Raw genomic sequence first — 18455 nt, forward strand, 5'->3', positions numbered from 1 at the left:
CTGTACATCTTTTTATAAATATACATATATTTGTATATATATATACAAACTGAATTTAGTTTTTTAATACACCTTGGCTCCATATTTATATTCACAGTAAACGTCTCAATCATTGAAAAAATGAATCTGTGCACTTTTAAAAACTGTTGTTCGTTTTCCAGATTAATTATGAATTGTGATGTTAAAAACATTAGTAGTTCTCAGTATTTCGTGTTATATTGAGTAGAAACAGAATATTCACAATTGATATCACTTTCATTGACTAGAGTTAGAAAAACAGTAATTCAATGTATTTATGTTAAAAGTTGTGGATTGTTACGAAGTACATTTACTCAAGTACTGTACTGGAGTTCAAGTTAAAGTACTTGTACATTTCATGCTAGTTTACACTTCTACATCTCAGAGGGAGACTTCTCTATGTTTTCTCTTTTCAGCAGCAAACAGTAACAGGAAACTAGAGATGCACTGATCTGATCGCTCAGTATTTCAGTCAGTTTTTACTTTTGATTCAACAGCGTTGAGCAGATCATGTGATCCACATCAGAACACAGATTGGTAAAGTTCTTCATAGAGTGTGTTTACATGCACAACTGTATCCTGGGTATAGATCAGGTGTTTCCTGGTTATCTGTTGCACAAACACCAGATCCCGGTTTTGAGAAATCTGGACAGACTACTATGTCGTGGAAGAGGAGTTCAGACCGGGCCAGTTGATGAAGTCTAAACTTCTGTTCCCCAACTCTATTCTTACTGCATACTTAATATCTATTGGTGTCCTGATGATCTTTCGAGAACGCACTGGAATCAGACAGAGTTCAACACAATACAGTTTATTCTTCAAGCAAAGAACACAACACTGTGAATAACCAGGTTTCTTATGATCCATGTAAACATCACAAGAAGATCAGAACCAGCATGACTCGTGATGACAACGGTACTAATGGGCACGTGGAACTAAATGCTTTGGTGAACTTTATAAACTGCAAATATACGAACAACTTTATTTTCTTTTGTTTCTTGTGATGAGTTCATTAAAGTGTAAAAAGATCTCAGGTCAGTTTTTTCTGCTGATTTTTCCTGAACGACTGAGTTTACTTCAAACATCAAAACAACAGAATCTACAGTTTCTCTGCTTTGATTACTGAAGAAAGAAGAACGGTGATTTCGTTTCTAACTCAGATGTAAAGAGATATGTGACGCCAAATCAAATAAAGGAAAATTATGAACAAAGAAAATAAAACAGTGGTGATTATTATACAAACTTTATATCTGATAACAGTGATCATAATTAAAATATATAATGATCATATCTTCATGTGTTGTGTTCATGAAATGTTCATCCAGTCTGATTGTAAAGATACAGTCTGGTCTGGAGTTATGTATATATATATGTTTAAATGACTAAACTCACACTGTCAATATCAGCAGTGAGGCTTCCCACTCTCATCTCAACCATTTCTGAATCAGTTTCAAACTGGTCCAGTGCTCACTAGATAAAACCAGCAGGTGATCCATAAAAGTAAAGATGCAATCCTCAGGTCACCATGCCGAAACTCTCAACTCATGGGCTGCACCTTTTGTCAACCTTCTCCTGGTTCATAAAACACACAGACCCAATCCCATGTTCCCCCTTACGGACTCACGGACTTTGAGGCGCGCTCCCGCGAAGTCCGTGAGGGTTTCGGGATGTCCCACTGTCAAATCATCGAGTGTTTGAGGCTCTCTCGCAGACATTTTGAGCCCTTTATGAACCCTTTCCGTAAGTCAGCATGGTATGCTGACTTAGCCTAAGGGAATTACCCACAAATCATTGCAATGTGACGTTAAACACGGGGTAACCAGTGGACGCATGGTGAGGTAAAAAAAAAAGGTAAACAAAGAGGACGGCTCACGTGTGTTCAGCCTGGAGTATTACATTTACTTAAACATTAAGGGTTAAAGATGGAACAAAAAATAAATATGAAATCAGAGAATATTTATTTATTCATTCATCAAATATTTGATTTTGTCATTGAAGCCGTTTTGACAAAAACGAGTAAATAGATTATATGAAGTTACCTCTCATCTTGTGAGGAAAGAGCCTGAAGACGTTCAAATCATGGAGTACAAAGTATAAAATAAATACACACAATTATACATCATATTTTTTGTCGGTTTCATGGTAACGTGATATGTTGCAGCAAAGTGTTGTCCCATTCCTATTTACACTATTTCAAGCCCTCACAGTCTCTCACACTCACCCACTTACCAGGTGACGTCAGTAAGTCCTTGAAGGTTCAGGGTTTGAGGGTTTAGGGGGGACATTGGGATTGGGCCATAGACTGGATGGATAAACACCTATAACCCTTACAGCATCTTTGAACAGGTAAAACCTTCCCTCATTACTGAAGAGTTGATCCATAATGACTGCCCCACAGTGTCAAGACTCTTCAGCATTTCAGGCTCAATCTCATCCACCCCAACACCTTGAGACTGTGGTGCTTTTAAACTACCTCAGGTCTTTGTCGGATAATTAGTAAATAAGGTTACAACTGTTCCTCAGAGTGATCCTTCTACCATCACACAGTATCTTTAGTCCAGATCAGCAGATCTCATCTTGTGAGAAACAGCGAGGGCAAAGCTCTGCCTCCCCATCATGAGTTGTCAGACATTTAGCTTGAACCTCTTTGAGGCCAACTGAAAGTCTTTCTCCATGGCCTCCCTAAACTATTCCTCTTCATTCATTCAACATCTGCCTCCTGATACCTGTCTGTGGCTTCAGGAGTCCAATGGACCAACAAAGCCTGAAAGAACTCCTTCAGCTCGACGGCCTCTTTCACGAGCAGCTTCTTTGGATGCCAACAGGCACCAAAGTTTATATTCATGTATATTGTGTATTTTCACCCCATTACTTGTTCTTTGATGTATAATTATGGAATTTTTCAAAAGTCACCTTAAAATCTACATTTACAGCACATTGAACTTTCCTGGTTCTGTAACACAAGAGAGAAACTTTTATCACATCTGGTTTTGTGTGATCTTTGCTCTACATTATTACATTAAACTCCTTTTTTATTGAAGGCCAATGTGAGAAATAACCTTTGAAATCAAAATCCTGCAAAACTTCACAGATCAAAGTTCCATCACAGCTGAATAATATTTTATGAGCTCCATGAAGGTAAAAATGTCTCGTATGATACAGATGAAATGCAATAACACCTGTTAATCATCACCTCGTTTTAGAGGTAATGTTTGTTCTTTGGCATGAAACACACCCCTGTGTTACAGGTGAAGCGTTTATCAGAGGAGTGACAAAGCCGCACCCCTCACCTGACTCACCTGAGACAAACAGTTTGTGATTCTTCCTCACTAAAGAGACACACAGACTGAGAGAGAGACGATCAGATTCACCTTCAGACCAAACTAACAACTTCCTCTGAGTGAGTTCAGCTACAGGAGAGAAAAGAGGAAAACTACAACACTGCTGCTTCAACCTGCTGACGCTCCACACACTGAATGTGAGTTTGACTAAAAACAGAGAAGTTAGTAGAGGAGGGAGGGGAGCCATGACTGATGTACTTTCTGTGTTTTCAGCTTCACTCAGAGACAAAATGGCTTCCAGATCAGATCTCTGCTGTCCGGTCTGTCGTGAAGTCTTTAGAGATCCTGTTGTTCTGTCATGTAGCCACAGCTTCTGTAAAGACTGTCTGAAGAGCTGGTGGAGAGAGAAACCAACTCAGGAGTGTCCAGTTTGTAATAGAAGATCTTCAAGGTCAGATCCACCTTGTAACCTGGCGTTAAAGAACCTGTGTGAGTCCTTCTTACTGGAGAGAGATCAGAGAGCTTCAGAGCCTCTCTGCAGTCTGCACTCTGAGAAACTCAAACTCTTCTGTCTGGACCATCAGCAGCCAGTGTGTGTCGTCTGCAGAGATTCAGAGAAACACAGCGACCACAGATTCAGACCCATCGATGAAGCTGCTCCACAACACAAGAAGAACCTTCAGGAAACTCTGGAGACCTTAAAGGAGAAGTTAAAGGTTTATGAAGAAGTTAAAGTGAAGTCTGATCAAACAGCAGAACACATGAAGGTCCAGGCCCGACGCACAGAGAGGCAGATTAAGGAGCAGTTTAAAAAGCTTCACCAGTTTCTAGAGGAGGAAGAGGAGGCCAGGATGACTGCACTGAGGGAGGAAGAGGAGCAGATGAAGGAGAAGATGGAGGCTCTGAGCAGAGAGATAGCAGCTCTTTCAGACACAGTCAGAGCCACAGAGGACGAGCTGAGAGCTGAAGACGTCTCATTCCTGAACAACTACAAGGCTGCAGTGGAAAGAGTCCAGCAGCGCCCCCTGCTGGAGGATCCACAGCTGCTCTCAGGAGCTCTGATAGACGAGGCCAAACACCTGGGCAACCTGACCTTCAACATCTGGAACAAGATGAAGGACATGGTCTCCTACACTCCTGTGATTCTGGACCCAAACACTGCTCATCCAGAACTCATCCTGTCTGAAGATCTGACCAGTGTGAGACTAGGAGAGGAACAGCAGCTTCCTGATAATCCAGAGAGGTTTGATGAAGACTGGTCTGTTCTGGGCTCTGAGGGATTTAACTCAGGGACTCACAGCTGGGATGTCGAGGTAGGAGACAGTACATTCTGGTTTCTGGGTGTGTTAGCAGAGTCTGTCCAGAGGAAGGGAGACATAGAGTCTGGATTCTGGGGAATACAGTTCGATGAAGGTGAATACTCAGCATGTTCACCACCAGCTCCATCCACTGATCTCTTAGTGCAGAAGAAGCTCCAGAGGATCAGAGTGAATCTGCACTGGAACAGAGGAAAGCTGTCGTTCTCTGATCCTGATACTAACACACACATACACACCTTCACACACACTTTCACTGAGAGGATGTTTCCATTCATTACCACTGTAGATAAAGTGAAGATATCACCACTGAAGGTCTGTGTGTCAAAACAACAGGTCTGATAGAGACTTTAGTCTGAAGGTGGTGATTAGTAAACAACTCTTCACTTCTTAAAAGTGAATATGAGTCCATCTATTTATGTAGATTGTGTACATGAGAAAACAAATGATGAATTCAGTTTGAACTTTATTGATCTGTTTGTCCGTCAGATATTTGCAGCAGCAAACAGTAACAGGAAATAAAGGGTGAAAGAAGAGTAGAGCAGAATAATGAGGTTAACATTCAGTAAAACTGAAAAGTAAAACCTGAGTCGACAGAGCTGCTTTAACTTCCTGTCTGTTCAACTGAACTTCCTGCTTCATTATCAAAATAAGACAAAAATCAAGTGAACACATAAAAGGAATCTGTGGTTTTAAGTTGCTCTCAATGTTTCACACAGTTCCTACAACAAATTACAGGAAGATAGAAATAGACAAAACTAGATAAAAATAAACATTTCCAGAAAATGTACATACAAGGTGAAAAAAATAGACAAGTATATAAACAAATATATAACAGTATAAAATGTCTACATACAAGTAAAGAGTTTCTGTAAATTGTAACTTTTTTGCACTTTATTGTGAAATTTTAACGACACCCAATTGAAATTGTTGATGTATTTTACTTTGAAAACCATCATCCTGACCTTCCCTCTTTGATATTTTCAGTCGGTCATTTTAAGAAACAAGACTTCAAAGAATTGATGATGTGTGTTTGATCGAAACACTTTAAACTCTAACATACGATGCTACCAGTGATAATCAGTCAATCAGACCTCTGCTGATCAGGTTATGTAACGTGGAAACATGATATTGGAGAATTCTAAAGTTTCAATAGAAGAACACAAGTTTAATGTTTTAACTTGATGGTTTTCAAAGTAAAGTATGAACTAATATTTAATCATGTTTGTAAGAATAAAATGACTTTGATCTTTCTTTGCTTCCATAATAAAGGGGTTAACAAAACTAAAGTGTTGTATTGTTTCATGGTGTACACAGACTCAGCAGGTAGAGCGGGTCGTCCACTGATCACAGGGTTGGGGGTTCGATTCCCGGCTCCTCCTCTCCTTCATTACAGCAAACAAAAACACTGGAAGAAGTTGAACTAAAGCAAAGTTAGTGAGAAATCTAGTTTGGTTTGTTAAAGATTCTTATACAAAGATGTTCAAACTGTTTTGTGTGAAAGGTCGTCGTAGAGAAGGGAGAGTGGAGATGGTCTGTAGTTGTTGGATGTCAGAGTCAAAGCCAGGCTTTGGTGAGACATACTCTGAATATTTGTAACTTGGCGGCTGTGGTGCACTCGATCATGTGACTGTCACAAATAGTTGACTGATAAAAGCATAATTTACATGTCTGGGGATTTTACAAAGAAGAACAATTCACTGTTAGATGCTTTAGAAACAGGAGGTCTTAAAAATCTACATTTCAGTAAATACTTGACTGGTTTCTTTACAGGGTTTGTATAAAGGCAATAGAGTAGTCCATGAATATTAGATATGAGTTTACAGAGAACTACAATCTGTACCAGTCATTGTGGAGGTTTGTTTATGGCTTTTTGCCGGTTACACCTACAGTCTGTGGGCATATCTATGGGTTACGCTCGTTGTCTTTTTGTTTCTTCACAGAACATTTTGTTTGTACGCCCTCTGGTGTTTCGGAGAATAATGAAGCGCAGAGAGTATCAATGAGTCCTTACATACCTGGAGCTTGTGCGCTGTCTGCAGAGGCGAAGCGTGAGTATAAACATAGCATAAAGTGGAGGTGTTGGGGTCCAGGTCGGAGTCTTCATGCCAGACAGTGGTTTATTGAGATCTGAGGGGAGATTAGGGAGAACCGGGAGAGAGACCAGTTGGTTTCAGCTGGTCTCAAGTTTTTCTTTGTAGAATGAAAGATTCGTAACCTGATTCATGGAGGTTTGTTCAGGACGGACATCAGAGATAATGACATCACATGAAAGTGGACGTCGCACTGAATCTAAAAACACGTGTTTCATGTCTGTGTGGTCAGATTTGAATAATAACAGAGAGAAGGAATGAGATTTTTGGCTGTGACCTTGTTGAAGCACCGTTACTGTGGCCCCTCACTGTTATGAACTATAATAGAGCCATAATAGAAATAATCAAAACCAAGAAACAAAAAAAAGCCCAAATGAAGATAGTAATAATTTAATATTTATTGTTAAAATTTAACTATCTACTTTCACAGAGTTATTACTGAGGCAGGCACGTTCTGACAGCAAGAGATAAAATATAAAATACTCTTCAGAAAATATTCGTTACTCATACCGTTTGATAAAAGACAAACCAGCAGAAATTTAAGTCATTATGAACATTTTCAGCACTTTAAAAATGCAAAGTGACATTTCAACATGTAACGATCACATCACAGCAGGTTACACATTAAAGTCATCAAATTCAATCTTCAGGACACTTTCACAGCTGACTTCAATTAAACTGAAAATAACTGCTGTGAGTATTTGTGTGTTTTAATAATCTGGCTTGTTGACCAGAGGACACATTTCACCGTGACACAAAAACAAATTTGGGACAAAAGAGGAAACAAACTGTTTCACACAGATCTCTGAAAGTGTTTAGATTATCATAACTTTACACAAACAGATATGAGACATTAATGGGCTTCGTGTTCAGAGACATAACACAGAGGAAAACTTGTTGTGTTCCGATATTGACCTGAAATAATATCTGAATTCGATGTGGGGCTGCAACTTATGATTATTTTCATTTATTTTATAAATCGATCAGTTATTCTCTCAATTAATCGTTAATTAAAGAAATCCAGTTTATTTTCATAGAAAAGTAAGAAAAGAAGGAAATGTTTAAAACTCAGAAGATGGATTCCGTTTTTAGATTTATTTATTAGCAAAAAAGCAGCGGATCATTTTCACAAATCGATTAAATTACTAGTTGAGCTCTAATCTGATTAAGATTAAAATAGATTTATAGTTGAGCATCAATAGACAGTTTTCATTGGACGGCAACTAATTAACAGTGAAGTAAACGGGCGGATCAAGTGTGCAGACGATCGTCACCACGGAGCTCCAGATTGATGGATGGAAGACTTTCTCACCACTCTGCTGCTGATTCTGCTCCATTCGTGTCCACAAGACTCCTGGTTTCATGTCACAGGAAGTCCACGTGATGTTGTTGTTGTTGGTGGCGAATCAGCAGGTGGAGGGAGGAGGGGGGGCTCCGACTGGACCAGCAGGCAGCAGCACCGGACTCAGCCCATGTAGGAGTAGCTCCAGTCTGTGAGGGGGACGTGGGTCTGCTTCACTACCTGCGGCGACGTCCATCTCAGGACGTAGTGTGGACCTCCGGGTTTGTCATTCGTTCCTTGATGGAGAGGAAAGTTCAGTTCATATTTATTTATTCTGTAGATATTAAGAGTAAATCCAACTCTGACGTGTCCAACATGAAGCTAAACAACACATCCAGTAGAACCCTCTCCACAGACCTAATCATCAACAAGAAAACTGTCCTCATGAACCGGAAATCAAGACGTGAAATCAGTATCACAAATCTACTAATCTAACACATATAAATAAAAAACACTGACTGTGACTTAATTTGGAATACATTTGTTAAACCCTTAAATTTTACACAAACTTCACTAATCAACTCTTTCTGCCTGGTCACCATCCACAATAAACATACACATCATCAGACCCCCCTCTAATCTATCCCCATCTCTTTATTAATTACAGTTTTATTTAATTATATATATATAAATAATTATTGTTGAAATAATATTTAATATTGATATTAAAAACAACTGTTACCTGAAGTTCTGGCTCCACCAAATGGCTGCTGAGCGACAACAGAGCCGGTGCATTTATCGTTCACGTAGTAGTTCCCCGCAGCGTTTCTCAAGACTTTAGCGGCCTCGTCAATCACATTCCTGCAAAACACAAACAAACATTTTATGAATGAATCACGACAAACTCTGCAGCGTCTTTTTTCTAAGTGGATTTATATCTTATGAACGATGAGTTAAAACATGCTTGGACTCCTGATAAAAAACATGTCCCTCTAACACCCCTGATGAATCCTGGTCCCCGTCTTACACATGTATATGTATGTGTGTGTGTGTGTGTGTGTGTAGATAAACGCGTCTCACTGGTCCTGAGCGAACACTGCTCCCGTCAGAGCGTAGGGAGACGTGTTGTCTATCAGCTGCAGCACCTCTTTGTAGTCGTTCTCTGGATACACATAAACGGCGAGAACAGGCCCGAAGATCTCCTGCACGACACAAAAAACACAACGAATGTTTGTACTATAATGTGTACGCTGCCGTGTGTGCGTGTGTGTGTGTGTGTGTGTGAGAAGATGAGCGGTCTGCACCTCGCTCATGATGGCGTCCCGCGGGTCCGTGGTCTCGATGATCGTCGGCTCCACAAAGTAACCCTTGCTGTCGTCATAGTTCCCGCCAGCGACGATTTTCAAACCGGAGGAGGACTTGGCGCGGTCGAGCCACTTCTTTATCCGAGCAAACGACTGCAGGAGGACACGGAGGAGGAAGTGCAGTGAGTATAAAACACAAAGAACACACACACACACACATTTTATTTTGAAATAACGGTTGAAGGAAGCTCCACCTTGTCGTCGATCACAGCCGATAAGAAGGTGCCGAAGTCTTCAACAGGCTGAAGGACAGAAACATCATTGATCATTAACAACGTTGATGGGTATCGATTCCCCGTATTAAACGGCACCAAAGTATTGATGAGCTTCTTTTTGAGGTTCTGGTGTAATTTATCGTCATGCCGTTGCATCTCTTCTGCTCTCTGTGTCGGAACTGAGCTCCTACAAGCACATGCAGTACTTTAGTAGTACTTTAGTAGTACTCACACCTCCCACAGTGAGCTGCCGCGTACTTAGTACTTTAGTAGTATCCACGTCTAATACTGTGAGCTGCCGGTGAATGTAATACTTTAGCAGTACTTCACCAGTACTTTAGCAGTACCCATGTCTCCTACTGTGAGGTGCTGTTGAACGTAGTACTTTCGTAGAACTCACGTCTCCTACTGTGAGCTGCTGTTGAACGTAGTACTTTACCAGTACTTTAGTAGTATTCACGTCTCCCACAGTGAGCTGCTGTGTACTTAGTACTTTACCAGTACTTTAGTAGTACTCACGTCTCCCACTTTGAGCTGCCGGTGAATGTCCAGCAGCTGATCCCTGATCTGCGGCCACAGGCTGTCCGGTACGTACATCCTGGAGCAGGCGGAACACTTCTGACCTCCGTACTCGAAGGCTGAGCGGATCGTTCCCTTCACCACGCTCTCCACTTCCGCAGACTTGTGGACGAAGTGGAAGTTCTTCCCGCCGCACTCTGAAAGTGTGAACAGAAAACTCAGTACACATTCTCTCAACATGCGTTAAAGGAGAAGTCAGACTCTGGCTCTGATCTGGAGTCAGTTTGACTTCAATCAGATCATCGGTGTCTTTTAAATCCCTTCTTCAAAGGTCCTTTTACAGGAAATCATCCCTCTCTGGCCGTGTTATTGTATGAACCATCACTCTCTGCTCTGTTTTCTGACTGGTTGTCTTGTTTCAGAGGTTCTGCTCACCTCCTGCCAGTCGAGGGAACGTCCTGTAGGAGTCCAGGTTCTGAGCGACCTGCTTCCAAAGACGTTTGAATGTCCTACAAAAATAACAAAAACAAAAAGATATATACAGACACACATCACAGGATTAACAAAGCCATATTACAGGCACTGTGATGCCATATTAACATTAAGTTTTAACATTTATCTTATGTGACTTTAAACGGATATGACTGATATTTTGAAGTGTGGTTGTTTGAGGTACTTTTCCATACTCAGTGTGTTGCAACAGTATATAATACGTTCACCTCTTTACTTTGCTGTCAGACAGACCTTTCTGACGGGAAGTGATTTATTTTTTTTAGGCGTCTAAAATACATAATAAAAGACTTGAAACAATCCGAACGATCCCTTTAAGTTGCCGTGCTGGTATTTTACGAGGCCTGAACAAGAGGAAGATGCATCAATGACACACCGAGTCATATTTTAACCAGCTAAAGCAGCATGTTGTTGAGGTTCATGTCTGTGCAGCAGCTCAAAGTGGCGGTGAACACAATCACTAATAAAGTTTTAAACGAATAGAGCTGGTGTTTAAGCCAAACTTTTATCCACATCTGAAACACAACTCCTCGTAAAAGAGATCTCCTTACGGGACGCTGCCGGTGAAGTTGACGCCCGCCAGGTGCTCAGAGGAGGTGACGGCGTCTCCGAACACGGGACCGTCGGCTGGTAGGAACTGGATGATGTTTGGCGGGAGGCCGCACTCCCTCAGGACTTTGTAGACGGCGTAGCTGGCAGACATGGCGGTGTCGCTGGGCTTCCACAGCACCACGTTACCCTGAACAAAGAACAGACGGCAACACACCTTCAGTGAGAATCTGTTTTGTATATCGATCATCCAAAAAGATGCTGGAGGATGTCCTCTGTATTGAATGAATTCCTCCTGAGCTGAATCACAAAAGATGACATCGTCACACACTCACCATCACAGCTGGAGTTCCTGCCAGGTTTCCACCAATAGCGGTGAAGTTAAAAGGAGCCACGGCTGCTACAAACCCCTGAGGGGAGAGAAATGTAGATAAACAGGTTGTGAATATACATTTATTTATTGGACAATAACATAAAAAGCTCTGCAAACACCCAGTCCCGACATATAATCAAACAAAACACTGATTTTGTTCCATTTAAAGAACAATAACACTGATTCTGGGTTATTTATTCAGTGACCGTAAACAAACAGTGAATAAAACATTTATTAATAAGTTCATTAATAACCTCCAGCCCACGATACAGCATGGTGTTCGTGCTTCCCTCGGCGTCGAGCGGCTGCTGTTTCTCCAGCTCGACGGCATGTTTGGCGTTAAATCTGAAGAAGTCAATCAGCTCTGCAGCGGCGTCGATCTCCGCCTGGACCACCGTCTTACCCTGCGACACAAAGACAGATAAACAATTAAATATCAATGCTTTATTCCATATAAAGGCTTTTCCTCACAGACGAGTGTGTTTAACGGTGCCTCGCTACGTTGTGTGGGTTGCATTCAAAAGGATAAGTTTGAATTTGAGAAAGTGACGTCGGGCTGAGCCATTAATCAAATTTAAAAACAGACATCGTGATGTAATAGAACGCCGTTTTTTAAATGGCGAGAATGCGATTTAAAGAGGAAAAAATAAACAATAATAAAATAAATAGTCTAAAAATACGTAAAGTGTGATTATTTTCCCATGTTGTTCGGCTCTAAAGTGACGACGCCAGACCCCCAGAGAGTTTGCCCCCCCAGTGACTCCTGTACCTGCCCGATCATGGTCTTGGCGAGGACCTCGGCTCTCTTGGGTCCAGCGATAACATCGGCGGCCTTGAAGAGGACCTGGGCTCGGTCCTGGACGGGCTTCAGGTCCCACTCTCTCCTCGCTGCCACGGACGCCAGGATGGCTCTGTTGATCAGCTCCTGTCACGTTCAGGATAGAGGCGTTTACGTTTATAATATTAACGTAATTTCAAAGTCCTACATTTGGTATAATTAAGCTTATAAAAGTTAGTTATTGGGGTTTGTTAGAATAGTTGAAACCAATCATAAAATATGAAAATAGTATGTTTACGCTACCTGAAAATAGAGCAAAGACAATGATAAATGTAGCCCAAAGGTCAGTGTGGTTCTTTGCAACATCTAGAACATCTTTTATGATAACTTACCTTGTCAGCATAACAGAACTTTGCCACTTTATGGGAGTGATTGAACGGCTTTGAAAGGAAACAAAGAAAGTCAATGAGTTACGACATTGTCAAGGAAAAATAACGACGCTGTGTGAGCAGTGTTCTTGTTGTCCTCGTCTCTACAGTGTTCCTCAAGGTCACGCTGTCTTATTGTGGGATTTTTGGAGGGATTTTTGACCAGTTTTATGAATTTCCAATTGCGTGGTTACACGGCGTCAACCAAAAAAAAGCTGAAACAACTCATGAGACATTGAGACATGGCTCTCATCATCATATACTTCCATCATACGGTTCCGGTTGACCTGCTATCACCCCCTAAACATATCCTCTTTGGGTAAACTACATTCTTTTCTAACAGTAAACTTGAATGAATGTATGTTTGAATAATGATGCCAGTAGTGATATGTTCTGTTGACTTGTACTCACAGAGAGCTGATATCTGATGTCTTTGGTCCACACGTGTTCGTCTCCGACCACGCACGGGATCTCCTCCGTCTTCCCCTTCAGACTGTCCAAGGCCTACGGTGGGAACAACCGAGACGAACGATCAGAAGTTATTACATTAACTCTTATGTTCATCTTTGGGATCGTTTCGGGTGACCAAACCTTCAGCAGCTCTTTTCTCTCGGCGCTCCCCTCGGTGAAACTGAGGATCGGCTCATTCTTCACCTCCACCGCCGCACAAGGGAACGTTTTGAACCTTCAAAAACAAATGCAAAACTGTGTTTAATGCAACTATACAAACATTCAGTCAAACTCTGTGTACTGTATTATATAATCCAGCAGGGAAGCAGGTTCAGCTGGGCCTCTGACCTGAATTGGCCTTAAACTGGTGATAAAGGTCTGGGCCGTGGTGGAGGATGTTGAACTCCTTTAATGAATACACGGGAGCTCCCTGAACTGGTTTTCAGGCCGACGCTCTTGAATGCTGCCTCAAAACAATCCCTTTGATCCGATCCAAACAATACATTTATCCCAAACCTTTCCAGTCCTGCCACACCTGTGGAAGCTGCCTTTCCTCAACCTCCAACAACCACAACGGGGGAAACTGGTAACCACAAAGGAGCCAAATTTTAATTACATGAATAAAAACATAACCAAGATCACATGAACTGCATGTCTATTTGCAGGCATGTTTCCCATTCATAGACTTTGTCCAGCCACTTGAGTTGAAGCTGTAATAAGTTTAACAGCTTCAGCATGAACATAAACTACATTTAGAGCTCCAGGAGACTGCTGAGATGAATCCTGAGAGACTTTAAAACATTAATGATGCAGATTTTTAAGTTTGGACTGCGATGTTATTAAGTTACGCCTGTTTGACAGGTCTGTAAATGAGTAGAAACAGGTCTGGAGTTTCTTGAACAGCTGTTATTAATAGTGCATTAAGCTGCTGGTTCGACAGATTTACATGAAATTATTCAAAACAGGAACAATAGACTAAAGTCGCTCTACAACACCTCACATGACGTGTAATCCTTTCTGCTGCTCTGCCTCTTTTTAAGCATAACATTCTCTGGTTTTAGGCTCAAACATGGAGATTTGCTGCTTTTCTTCATCTCATGTGATAATAAAGTGAATATATTTGGGTTTTTACAGTGTTAGTCGGATTTAAAAGATGTCAAGTCGAGCTTTAGGGACTTAATTTGATGACTTACTTCAGCCCTGTTTGACTCACTTCAGTCTTAATTTTTCTGATGAACAATTTAAGTCTAGCTTCATCCAGATTCATCACAGCTTGAACTCCGGTGCCCTCTCTCTCTTCATATATGATTAACTACACTGGAGTGAACTTTATAAACTGAAGGTCACAGGACGGAGGGGTGCAGACAGGCCAGCTGGAGGCATGATAGGTATTCTCATACAACCAAATCTCTCTCTGAAGCCTGAACACTGAGGGAGAAAGACAACAAACTCTCTTTTAACAGATGTCCCAGAAAAATCTAACATGGAAGATGGATAATTGGTCGTGGTAATGCTGTCGAAATCCTAAATTAATACTCCAACAAGCCTCTCCATCGTAATGTTTCAACAGACACCCTAACCCCTGCGTGTAGTTATTAAACCCTCTAGTAACAAAACCAGAGTTACCAGTCATGTCTAATCTGGATGAATGTGTGCTGCACAGTGTAGAATATCGTTAACATAAGATGCATGTCCGTAGTCTTTAATATAAAACATAAGCGATGTGAGAGCCTACAGAAGTTGAATCACAAGTTAATCTGGGTGGATCACAGCTTCCCACAGTTGACAGTCATCTGTACGAGGTGTTTGAGCTCATATGTTTAACTCACAGGCTGTATGGATGCACAGACAGGTACATCGGTCTCAAATCGACTTGACATGAGATTAATAACGATATATGATACAAATATAAGACGGACAACAGAGCGTTTCTTAAAGGATTTATTGACGTAAGAATTTTGTATTGACGTAAGTATTTTGAACAGGCATCGACACCTACCACCAACTTTGTCATTCACTCTGGTCCTCGTTATGCGTCCTCGGAATCTCAACCACAGCCTCGCGAACGAGTAGTACATTTTCCAGCAAAGTGTTCCGTTTATATTCTATCAAAAGAAACCGTAGAAACTACGTGAAAGACAGAGGCGAAACGATCGAAATATTTATTTCCTGTTTATTCTACGTGGGTCCTGAAATGCCACTCCTACCACACATCTGCCTCAGGCACTCCCACATAAACCAGTTAATTCAAAACCAGTTAAACTCGCACACCGGCGGTTCTGAGAAGCAAGAGAAGAAGAAGAAGAAGTAGACTTGTATCCAAGTGTTAGTGTTACTGGTGCACCCACTGCCACATACCTCATGAGCCTTCTTTACTGGCAGATAACCAAAACCCACCACACGTGAGGCTGCCAATGTATTTGTACGATTGTTTAGCCAGTGAGCGTCAGTATGCTGGTTAGGAGTCCTGTCCTGGTTCTTAAGGTTTATTCAGGACGTGACGTTTACAGGAAACGTGGATATTCACCCCCCAGTTAGTCTCACATAGCTACATTCATCTACACTTTGTTTTAGGGCTATGAAATAACCACCGGGCAAAAAACACAAGAATGTTCTGCATGGGAACACAAACTGTGACGTGAATAACCGGGTTTAGATGGACTCCAAACATGTACAGTAACTTTGCATCCCTTTGTAGTCATTTTGCATCTCTTTCTGGTCGTTTTAAATCTCTTTGTTATTGTTTTGCGTATCTTTCTTGGTAGTTTTGTGCAACTCTGTAATCAAGTGAAAGGGCACTCTAACTAGTCAGGTCAAAGGGCACTCCAGCTAGTTAACTAGTGAGTCAGATATTAATGGATATGGAATAAATGCTCAAACGGTGTTATTCATATGAAGCTAAATTTAGCTACTTTCACCTGCTGCACTCACAGATTAGAGTTTATTATCAACGTTACATAACGTAAACCAGACTAACCTGGTGGTTAACACGGTATCTCGTTAACGTCGAATCACGTGTCAGCACCGACACATTAAGAAGTATTTAAGAATAGCAACACGTGCTGTAGTGTCTTTAAGTTTAGCATTAGCTGACAGGTCGTCAGGTCGTTGTCGAGGTGAAGGAGTCTCGTGCGTTGGTACCTACCCCCTCCAAGATTGGCTCACAGCCGCCCTCACGCGCAGCATGTTTTTATCCGACAGGTGGTAAAGTACCAGTGAAAGTACTCTCTAATACTGCTGATCAGAGATCAATACCTGATCAGATACAAGTCACACAGTATTGACTGACTAACTAAACTAGGGTGTAAAAATGCGACAGCACGACCCGCCCTACTCTGCCTCTGATTGGCTACTACACGCCGCCTTCGGTGACTAGATTGGTTAGATTTGGGGCACGAGGGATGCGATTGGTTAGGGTTAGGCTAAAAATATCAGAGTGAGCCAATCAGAGGCCGAGTAGGGCGGGTCATAGACAGGGTCGTAATATGTTATGTTATCAACGCTACCGGATGGATGTTTATTTTTGAATACCAGATTCCCGCTCATTGTTATCCAATTAATTTAATAATAAGTATTTTAACGTTTTAATGAACGTAAGGAAATACGTTTATTTTTTGTAAACGTCCTCATGCCCTTCTCTCCCCATCCTGCGAAATGGTACCTTCCACGGGCGGGTCTGCGACCGGCCAATCAGCGAACGTTTAAAATGTCCTCAGCCAATCACAGGGCCACATGTCAAAGTTCTATTTCTGAGCAGCCTCTTGAACTCTCGATCTCGTCTCCACTAACTTCATTCATCACCGCCGAGTAGTTATGAATTCATTCAGACATATTCATGGAGACACACAGTGTAACACGGTCAGGATAGGAGAACAACATTATAATAATAACCGATAATAAATGGTTAAATGTATGTACACCTGCACCTTTTCCCGGATTATCTGACATTATATTCTTATCTAATATTGCTGTTCTATTTATTATTATATTACCACATTTCACCTCATAATACATCTAATATCTCCCATGCAATATCACAATTTACCATTTTGCATTAATATCAGTTCTATTTATTAATTTAACTTTCTCTATTTATCTGTATTTGTGTCCTTGTTCTGTTGCTGCAACAACCGAATTTCCCCTTTTTTCATTTTTATCTTATCTCATAAAATATGTTATAGACATTATATACGTCATGAAAATGATGTGCAGTACAATGTACCATTATGTATAATATACAGCCAATAGTATTCAACTATAAAGTCGAAGGTAATGCTTTGTACAAATTGAATATCTTTTTTTTTAGGGAACCGCTCCAAGCTGGTTTGGAACATTTTCTTATTATCAATATTATTATTAGTCCTCAGGGTTTTGTACTCGTTTTCTTTATATCTCCATTATTTGTAGGTCATGGAGCCAATAATTATCTGTCATGACACATAATGACCACAACACAGAGTCGTAAACTTCTGACTGAAAGACATTTCAAAGATATATTTCAGAACATGTTTTAACCCGTGTGTTGTTGGGCTCCTGTTGCCTCACTGTTCACAGGAACTAAGACATCGGTCCAGTTTTCTTGGAAGTTAATACGGAAATGTGCACGATATTCTTTTTTTTCAGTATCAAAGTAATTCGTCTGTACAGGCACATTGCAAACAGGAGCTAATAGCTAATTGAGCAGTTTTAATGGAGACTCTTTGACTAAATATTAACAAACATTGGTTAAAACAAGACCCAAATTTGTAGCAAATGCTCCCTTTTTCTTGTAATTTATGAAATGAATGTACTGACTCAACTGGAGGAACACCTCATGAACACGTCACATGAAGATATAAACAAGAAATATGTGGACTTCCTTTAATGATCACTTGATAATTGTGAACATGGACGGATCATGAGACAGTGGGCCCCTGGTCACCGACATGTAGAAGCCTCTCTCCTCTCACATAAGAACAAGAGCCGCAGATTCAAAGAGACATTTTGCATCCCTTTGTAATCATTTTGTATTGTCTTTTTGTGGTTTTGTGTCTCTTTTTGGTAGTTTTGCATCTCCTTTTTGGTCCTTTTGTATCTTACTGTAAGTGTTTTGCATCTCTGTGTGGTCATTTTAAATCTCTTTGTTATTGTTTTGTGTCTCTTTTTGGTAGTTTTGTAACAAGCTCCACCTGCTTCATGTAGATAATCGATTACATTACCCATTCAATATTTATTCCTCCACTCTTTGCATTCTTCTTTTTCAAACATTTATTAAAACAAGTTCCAAGTCTCACACAACT

General features: G+C 40.9%; 2 protein-coding genes across 2 annotated transcripts; one reads left to right on the forward strand and one right to left on the reverse strand.

Moving 5' to 3' along the window:
- Window positions 1-3583: 3583 nt before the first annotated feature.
- Window positions 3584-4957, forward strand: LOC142954679 (zinc-binding protein A33-like). The gene has a single exon (XM_076095846.1). It carries the CDS (start codon window positions 3590-3592, stop codon window positions 4955-4957), a length of 1368 nt encoding a protein of 455 aa, XP_075951961.1. The 5' UTR covers window positions 3584-3589.
- Window positions 4958-7082: 2125 nt separating this feature from the next.
- On the reverse strand, window positions 7083-16479 carry aldh4a1 (aldehyde dehydrogenase 4 family, member A1). Its single transcript, XM_076095936.1, has 15 exons — window positions 16322-16479; window positions 13318-13411; window positions 13138-13230; window positions 12691-12738; window positions 12290-12445; window positions 11775-11924; window positions 11483-11557; window positions 11150-11337; window positions 10524-10597; window positions 10089-10285; window positions 9549-9596; window positions 9295-9447; window positions 9071-9192; window positions 8733-8851; window positions 7083-8286 (listed from the first exon to the last, which is right to left on the reverse strand). The coding sequence occupies exons 1-15, from the start codon at window positions 16360-16362 to the stop codon at window positions 8174-8176; spliced, it is 1671 nt and encodes a 556-aa protein (XP_075952051.1). The 5' UTR covers window positions 16363-16479; the 3' UTR covers window positions 7083-8173.
- Window positions 16480-18455: the final 1976 nt, after the last annotated feature.

The sequence above is a fragment of the Anarhichas minor genome, unplaced genomic scaffold, assembly GCF_050575085.1.
Source record: "Anarhichas minor isolate MPS153535 unplaced genomic scaffold, ASM5057508v1 ptg000021l, whole genome shotgun sequence".
Lineage (NCBI taxonomy): Eukaryota > Metazoa > Chordata > Actinopteri > Perciformes > Anarhichadidae > Anarhichas > Anarhichas minor.